The sequence below is a fragment of the Solanum lycopersicum genome, chromosome 1, assembly GCF_036512215.1.
Source record: "Solanum lycopersicum chromosome 1, SLM_r2.1".
NCBI lineage: Eukaryota > Viridiplantae > Streptophyta > Magnoliopsida > Solanales > Solanaceae > Solanum > Solanum lycopersicum.
Window position 1 is genome coordinate 42517734 of NC_090800.1, and position 9473 is coordinate 42527206.

Consider the following 9473-nt stretch of genomic DNA (forward strand, 5'->3'; position numbering starts at 1 on the left):
AGAAATTGTTTGTCCAATAACTATTCATTATGTATCTTATCAAATTTTTTGCAATTTTGAATCTATTGAATGGTTCGTTGATGAACATGGAGAAAGATGAATTGGAAGAAGAAATGATTTTTTTTCTTCGAATTCATGGTTCTGTTAAGATTTGTGTATGACCAATTGACAATAAGAAGAAACCTGTAAACGTAATTTATGGAAACTATTAAAGAGAAAATATTTTCAATATTTAATTATACTTTCAACATTTTCTTAAATTTTGTTTTAAGTCAAACCAAACCTCTTTTTAAATAAGATAAAGTATTTTGATAAAAACAAAATAGGTAAGAGGTGTCTTTATATACTCCACGGAATTAGGTCTAGAGAAACTATATATTGTACGTAACAGCTAGTTGTTTACATCAATTATAGAAAAAAGAAAATCAGAGTGCATTGATATGGAAATTCCTGCATATGTTTTGCTATTGCCATTAGCTTTATTCATCATAATTGTCATAGTGATGAGAAGAAAGAGATTGAATTATCCTCCTGGAAGTTGTGGATGGCCATATCTTGGCGAAACACTAGACTTCCTCAACGCAAACAAGGAAGGAAAACCAGAGAAATTCGTTAAAGAGAGAATAGAGAAATACAAGTCTAAAATCTTTAAAACATCCTTAATGGGAGAGACTGTGGTGGTATTAGGTGGTGCAAGTGGAAATAAGTTCTTGTTTAGCAATGAAAACAAACAAGTGGTTATTTGGTGGCCTGCATCAGTAAGAAAACTTATAGGATCTTGTTTGATTACTACTGTTGGAAAAGAAGCCAAAATCATGAGGAAGATGCTTTCTACTTTTGTTAGTCCTGATGCTTTTTCTAGACTCTACATCAAAACCATGGAACTTGTTGCACACCACCATTTTATGAATTATTGGCAAGGTACGTAGCATTTCAACTATTCTCCTCTTATAAGAGATTTACTTAATATATTTGATGAAAAATAAATTTGTTTTGTTTCAAACTGAATGAACTATTTTCATTTTTAGTCTGTTTTATATATATAAAAAATTGGTTTTTTTACTTTTTTTTTTGTAATACTTTAATTTTAATTTTTTATATGACGGGTTTAAACCATAAACTTAAAAGACATTTATTAGTACATTTGATATAACTTTAACTTAGGACCATAAAATAGAAATATCTTTTTTTATTGTCTTAATTTTCGTATCAAATTAGACTAGGTTATTATTTTTAAAATAGATGGGAGTAACATTTAACATTTTTCTGTTCTTGGTCTATATTTATGAATTACTGGCAAGGTAACACTTGCAGTATTCTCCTCTTATTAGATATTACGTACATATGTTTAGTGCATAAAATTTGATTTTTGGTAGAAAATCTAATAAATTTTGTGTTGGTAGATAGGATTAGGACAAGTGTGTTACTGTTAGTATAAAGATACGCTCTAAAATTTGGATGGTAAGGTCATTGATGTAGGGAAAATATAATGGAGGGTATACACTTGCCATTTACGATAATTTAAGAGTATATTTATCGTTCTTCCATACATATTTAACAATTTTTCTTTATTTATGAAGGTAAAGAGAAGGTGAAGGTGTTTCCTCTGGTAAAATTATATACTTTCAAAGTGGCATGTCAACTATTCATGAGCATTGAAGACAAAAATGAAATTGAAAGGCTTTCTAGGGAGTTCAACCTTTTATTGAAAGGACTAATTTCCCTCCCTATAAATTTACCTGGTACATCATTTTACAAAGCAATGAAAGGTACAACTGCTATTAGGAAAGAATTATTACAAGTTGTAAAAAAAAGATTATTACAAGTTGTAAAAAAAAGAAGAGAAGCTTTGGAACAGAAAATAGCATCACCTTCACAAGACATTTTGTCTCATTTGTTGTCCTGCCCTGATGAAAATGGAAAGTACATGTCTGAACTACTTATTGTTAATAACATATTGTTGTTTCTCTTTGCTGGTCATGACACTTCATCTGTCACACTTACTTTACTCATTAAGAGACTTGCAGAGCACCCTCAAATTTATCAGAACATTCTCCAAAGTTAGTTCATTGATTGAATCACGTTAAATTATTGTGTCTTTTATATATATATATATATATATATATATATAAGACACAATAAAGCAGAGCATATTTTATATATAATATTAATTGGTGAAAAGCAGAGCATATTGAGATAGCATCATCAAAGAAAGAAGGAGAGTTTTTGAATTGGGATGATATACAAAAGATGAAGTATTCTTGTAATGTAGTATCTGAAGTTATGAGACTAACACCTCCTATAATGGGGGCTTATCGAGAAGCAATTGTGGATATAAATTATGGAGGTTATCATATCCCTAAGGGCTGAAAGGTAAAACTATATTTCCTTAGTGGATACATTTTGACTTGATATTGTGTTTTAAGGAGAAGAAAGATTTTTCAAATATGTGGTTTCAATTAATCTTTAGGTATTTGTGTGGTTGAAAATTATTTCATTAAAAGTATAAAATAAAAAATAAAGCTAAATTGTTTCAAATTATAATGATGTGTCATTTTCTTTGGGACGAACTATAAAAAGAAAAACAATGTCATATAAAAATGAGAGAAAGGGAATATTTCTTGGGTTTTAATTTGTTTGCTTATTTGGCTTGATACAATTTCCAAAAGTGAAAAAGAAATTTTAAATCTTGTGATATAAAATTTAAAATATATTAAATTTATGAAAATATTCTTTCATCTTGTAGTCATAAATATGCTATGTTGAAAGTTGAAATTAAAGAATTATCCGAAAATGAAAGCAATATTATTTCTGAAACAATCGTAGGACAGTGAAATTGAAATAAGTAGATTACTATTTTTATCATGTGATTTACATGAAACTGAATTGGGTTAATCTTATACAAATAGTTTCTTATGCATAGAAGTTAAAACTGATTTATTTATGTTGGAACAGTTTTACTGGAATACTGGTTTAACAAGTTTGGATCCAGAGATTTTCCCCAACGCAACAAGCTTAGAACCATCAAGATTTGAAGGAGTTGGACCTGCACCATATACGTATATTCCATTTGGGGGAGGACCACGAATGTGTGTAGGAAAAGAGTTTGCTCGACTGGAGATTCTCATCTTTCTGCACATCTTAATCAGGAAATTTAATTGGAAATTACTTAGAGAAAAGACATACAGACACCATCAAAGTTGTTCCGTATTTGCATAAAGACACCTTAACTTTTAAAGTGTCCTATTACCCCACAGAACTAATTAATTTCTTTGTAAATGGGTCATTTTGACCCATTTTCTCGTCTATGTAGTGGCGCGTGTTGCTCAAATCCCTGTTCAACCTGACCTGACCCGACCCTATTCTTTAAAGAGAATTCATCTTCTCCATTTCTTTTCTTCTCTATTTTGCTTGCACCTTCAAGAAATTTTCATTAATTTTTCTTCATTCGGATTTTTTTTATTCAGCTATGGAGTTAGGTGACAACAAAATTTTGAATGTAGGATTGCTATTAGTTGCAACCCTTTTGGTAGCAAAACTCAGACCTAAATAACTCATATGCTAACTTAAAACAAAACCCATGGATAACACTTTCTTGCACATTGCAAGAAAAGTTAATGCATATTCAATTGACAACAGTTCCTCCATTAACCATTTTCTTGTTCATCATGTTCCATTGACCAACTTGTGGCAGACAAGAGCTTCCATAGCTTGGAAGTGTTTACTTTGAATTTATTGAACAAGAAAATCACATTCTTCATTGATCCAGAAGTTTCTCGCCAATAGTGGTGTCTTATTTTCTTAGAGAAGATGATGAAGTGGTCAAACAAAGAGTATCAACATTGATTTTTCTATGGAAAAAACTATGAAATTGAAAAATTAGGGCTAACAATAATTATTTTGGGTTTAAATTTGGGGAAGATGACAAAAATTGATAAAATAATTAATAATAAAGAATAATAATGACACATAGCACCTTTAAACTGGTCCATGGCAGTAAAAATAATGGATGACGCGCCTCAAGTGCGTGGTAACAACTCACACTACGAAATGAGTCAAAATGGTCCATTTACAAAGAAATTAAATAGTTCTGTGGGGTAATAGGACACTTTAAAAGTTAAGGTGTCTTTATGCAAATACGGAACAACTTTGATGGTGTCTGTATGTCTTTTCTCCATTACTTATTTCCAATGAGAAAATGACATATGATCCAATGCCTACCCCTCTTGAAGGACTTCCTTATTAGCCTTCAACCTCACAATTACTGACATTAATTATTATGTTTAGTTTCTTCTATACACCTTTATTTGCATTTGATGTTGTGTAACTAGTACTGAAAATATGTCACAGCAACACAATCACTAGCCTCTCATGTAGCAGTCTCAAATTGTCTACCTTGTGATGATAATTCTTTCAGCGTATTATGGATTTTTTTTTTAAAATGAAAAAGAAGACTTGGTCAAAATAGAATAATTAGAATGTGAGAAAAAAATGGATTTTTGTTTAAAATGAAAAAGAAGACTTGGTCAAAATAGAATAATTAGAATGTGAGAAAAAAATGGGAGAGAGCTGTATTTATATGCACCACGGAGCTATACATATGTATTTATTGAAGACAAGAAAAAAATTAAAGAGATTCAGAGTGCATTGATATATGGAAATTCCTACAACTGTTTTTTAGGAAATATAGAAGGAGAGTAATTCTTTTTTTAAGAGAATGCTTAAGTTTTATATAGGTTATTTAAAATAATTTGAGATGATTAGAATCATCTATTACATCTCTATTTACACTAACAAAATATAAAATTTAAAGTCTTGCATAAATAACTAGATAAATATATCACAATTTATTAGATACATGTATTAATATCAAATTTTATTAGATACATGTATTATATAAACTTCTAAAAGACTTTTTGAAAATTATTAGAGAAAATATTAAAAGACTAAAATATCAAGGTGTGAATGCATTAATTCCAATAGTTTTGACATTGACATTAGTATTATTCATCATAATTGTGTTGGTGATGAAAAGGAATAGAGTGAATTTTGTTGGAAACCTTACGAAAAATGCATTCATCACAAAAATTTGAAAGAAATTTACTAAAGCTTGTACTTCATCACAAACTCTTCTAGGAAATTATCATAGCTTGAGGCATGTCAAAAGACACTATCCTTGATGATATTTCAACCTGGTGGAGTCTATCTCTCAGGATTCAACAAGCTCTTCTTATATAAAACTAGGAGCCATAAACTAACAAAGATTTATTTAAAGATGAACGAAAACGCAAGAATGGGAGAAGAAAATTTTGTTTCTTAGTATTGATATTATGATCTACTACCTCCTCAAAGTGGAAAATCATGGAATATATACTCCCTCAGTTCCACTATTTATATGTAATTCTTTTTTATAAATAGTTGGATCACAATACTTGTAATATTATAAAATTTATACATAAATTTTCATATTTTGTGTATAATACACTTGATAGAATAGTTAATTAATCTTGTCAACATAAAATAAGGATAGAACAATAAAAGTACATCATTTCTTAATGCAAGTGTAATGTAATAATGTGACATATAATATGACATGGATATGAGCTGAATCTCACCAATAAACTTACTACAAAGCAAATATCTGGTGGGGTTTTACTGAAAAGGTACATTAGTGTCTCAATAGAACTAAGATATGGTATTTTATCACCAAGAAGTTCTTCATCCTTTTCTTGAGGTTGGAATGAATCTTCATTTATATTAAGAGATCTCACAACCATCTGGTACTTAATGGGTGTAATTTATCCATGTAAAATAGCTTCAAAATCTTTTCAGTATATGTTGATTGATGAATAAATATTCCATTTGTCAAATGTTCAATCTGAATACCCAGACAACATCGTGTCTTACAAAGACCTTTCATTTTAAATTATTTCTTCAAACACTCAACAACTTTTGAAAGATCTTCAGGAGTTTCAATGATGTTCAAGTCATAAACATTAGAAGATATTATTACAAATTAAGTTTTTGAACTTCGTATAAAAGTACAAGGACAATTAGGATCATTTTATACCCTTTTATTAGCAAGTATTCATTAAGACGATTGTTTGAATCCATATAAGGATTTCTAAAGCCTTATTTAACAATTTTTCTTTCAATTTTTATATGTTTCAGGCACATTGAGTGCTTCAGAATTTTTTATAAGAAAATTGTGTTCTAGCCAGCCATATAAATAGTTTGTGACAACGTCCATTAGATGCATTTCAAGTTTTACATGAACTGTCATAGTTATCAGATACCTAAAGGCAATTGCATGTACCACAAGAGAATACATCTCCTCATAATCAATGTCAGGCCTTTGCGAATTTTCTTGTGCTACAAGTCGTGCTTTATATTGTTCAGCTTTACCATTTTCTTTGTGTTTTCACACAAAAATCCATTTGTACCCAACTGGTTTGACCCCTTCAGGTGTTCGGACTATTGGTCCAAAAACTTCACATTTTTCAAGTGAAGCAAATTCTATTTGAATTACTTCCTTCCATTTTGATCAATTATTTCTCTATCTACATTTATTGACAAATCTTGATTCTGAATCCTCATTTTGTTGCATTATTTCAACTATAACATTATAAAAAAATTATCCACCACAATATTATTTCGATTTGACCTTTTTCTCGTTTAGACATAATTTATTGATATTTCGTCATTATCATTGTTTTCATGTTCATAGACCTCTTTAGTAGTGAGCTTCATAATCAATAGTCTCCATATTATAATCATCTTGATCATTTATTCTTTTTATTTTTTTGAGGCTTTTTATTCTTGGAACCAACTCGTGTACCACACTTTAGGCGTTGTTCAAACTCTTTTGCCTTAAAATTTTTTCTTATAGGGACATCAACTCAAACTTGAACATTAGAAGGCGGGATATATGATTTAGTAATACGTGAAAGGTTAATAAATGCATCCGACAGTTGATTTCCAATAAATTATCTTTTATTTTTTGCTCACACTAATTTGTTTGGGGGTCTAAATGAGACGGCGAAAATAAATTCAAATCTATCTCATTTTCCAACTTCTTTTGTTCTCCCCCTAATGTTGGGTATACTGATTTATCAAAATGAAAATCAGCAAACCTTGCGCATATGAATCTCCAGTTCTAAGTTCCAAAATCTTTTATAATAGAACGAGACTCATACCCAACAATATCCCCAACCTTCTTTAGGTATCCATCTTTGTGCGTTGTGACAGGGAAATTGGAACATATACTGCACAACCAAGAATTCTAAGATAGAAAATGTTTGGCTTCTGACCAAAAATCAATTGCAATGGGGAGTGTCATGATAGTTGGTTGGCCTGATACGCATAAGTGCCGCTGCATGCAAAATAACATGCCCCCAAAGTGTAATAGGCAACTTTGTCCTCATCAACAATGGTCTAGCTATCAATTGGAGACGTTCAATCAATGACTCTGTAACGACCTGTCAGTCGTTTTGAGCAGTAGAGTATTTCTAATAAACAACTGTCTGAGTCGACAGATACCATCATGGGCACGACGGACCGTCGAGGGGGTCTCGTTCCAAAACACTTAGAATTTTGAAATTTGGGTACTGAGATCAACTCTCTGAACTTCGCGACGAAATGGCAGGACGGACCGTCGTAGACATGACGGGCCGTCACAGACTCTTTAATGAATTGAGTCTCTGAACTTTGTGACGGAAGCAGCAGGACGGACCGTCGTAGGCACGACGGGCCGTCATAGGTTGCGTAACCCTGACTGGGTCGGATTTCTGTTAAATGTTTTAAGGGGCGTTTTGGACTATTCATGCTTATAATTATAAAGTTAGTGGGTTAATGTTAATAATTCAATTACTTGGGGGCTAAAGGGGACAACCTTGAAATAAATAGTGGGTTACTTTTACCATCTTTATACTTAATTATATGCTAATTAGGGTAAAAGAAAGAGGGTTTGAATAAGAAAAATAGAAAGAACAAAGAGAGGGAGAAACGAACGATCAAGAGAGAGAGAAAACGAAGAAGAATGCAGCTTTGGGAAAGTAGATTGCTTGATCACAATTCATCGGTGGAGGTAGGTTATGGTTTATACTATCTTATAGTAAACTCTTAATAGTGAATGATATGTGTTGGGTAGTATTGTAAAGTCTTCTATATGCTTAATTGTGTGCTTGCATGATATGATTATGTAATTGTAATGGATTGAGAAGATGAGGCTATGAATCTTGAATCTTAAATTTACTTTGTTAATAATGATGCCTTGGTATAAAAGAAGGCTTGATGAACTAAGATAATGAGATTAGAGGATCGGGTGTCACGTTCCGACACCAGGATAGTATATGGATTGGAGTGTCACGTTCCGACACCAGGATAGTATATGGATCAGAGTGTCACATTCCGACACCAGGATAGTATATGGATCAGAGTGTCACGTTCCAACACCAGGATAGTATATGGATCGGAGTGTCACGTTTCGACACCAGGATAGTATATGGATCGGAGTGTCACGTTCCGACACTAGGATAGTAAAGAGAATGAATCTTGAAATATGCTAATATACTCAATCTAAAGAACTAATTCCCAAATGAGTATGGTGTGGAGGCTTGAGTCCTCACAGATGTGATTGGTGTTGTTGCAAATGATTCTTATGCGTGTTGCTATCACCTGTTAAGTATTTGGTAGGTTTTATGTTATTATCTGATATATACTGTTTTCTATTTTGAGTTGGCCGATGATACCTACTCAGTACTTGTGTTTTGTACTGACCCCTACTTGTATTGTTTTTCTTTGTTAATTGTGGAGTGCAGCAAACGTGCCATCATCTTTAACTCAACCGCAACTCTAGCCAGTCTTCATCACACCAGATTTCAGGGTGAGCTAATGCTTCTAGCTTGGACTGGATCTCCTTCTTCATGTCTTGATGCCTTGAAGTTCTGGCATAGACTAGCTGTTATTATTTTAGTTTCTTAGATACTCTTAGCTTTAGTAAATTGAGGATAGATGTTCTTGTGGTGATGACTTCCAGATTTTGGGGATAATAATAAGTATTGAGTTTTAGAAGTTATTTAATCGATGTTCATTAAAGAGTTTAAGTCTTCCGCATTATATTCTGTTTATATTGTACTGAGATGTTGGTGTTTAGATTGGTTGGTTCGCTCACATAGTAGGATAAGTGTGGGTGCCACTCGCGGCTCGTTTTGGGTCGTGACAAACTTGGTATCAGAGCATTAGGTTCGTTGGTCTCATCACACAAGAACGAGTCTAGTAGAGTCTTAAGGAAACGGTAGGGGGACGCCTTTACTTTTCTTTGAGAGGCTATAGGACTTTAGGAAAACTCCATTCTTTCTTTCTTTCTTTCATGCTATTACTTGGATCCAATTGGTATCTAGGTGATACAAATTGGTATCTGACCATCTTCACTCTATTTCGCAGATGGTTAGAACTAGAGCAACAACTGCGCC

General features: G+C 32.2%; 1 protein-coding gene across 1 annotated transcript; it reads left to right on the top strand.

Annotated features, from left to right (window-relative positions):
• Positions 1-330: 330 nt before the first annotated feature.
• Positions 331-2306, top strand: LOC101260468 (beta-amyrin 28-monooxygenase-like). The gene is made up of 2 exons (XM_004228912.5): positions 331-921; positions 1581-2306. The coding sequence occupies exons 1-2, from the start codon at positions 441-443 to the stop codon at positions 2063-2065; spliced, it is 966 nt and encodes a 321-aa protein (XP_004228960.1). The 5' UTR covers positions 331-440; the 3' UTR covers positions 2066-2306.
• The last annotated feature ends 7167 nt before the right edge of the window (positions 2307-9473 follow it).

What these genes read in the sequence shown, in the direction of transcription:
- LOC101260468 (XM_004228912.5), top strand. Translation starts at nt 441, where the DNA reads ATGGAAATTCCTGCATATGTTTTGCTATTGCCATTAGCTTTATTCATC. An exon ending in TTTTATGAATTATTGGCAAG is followed by an intron (nt 922 to 1,580) that starts GTACGTAGCATT and finishes TTATTTATGAAG; the next exon opens with GTAAAGAGAAGGTGAAGGTG.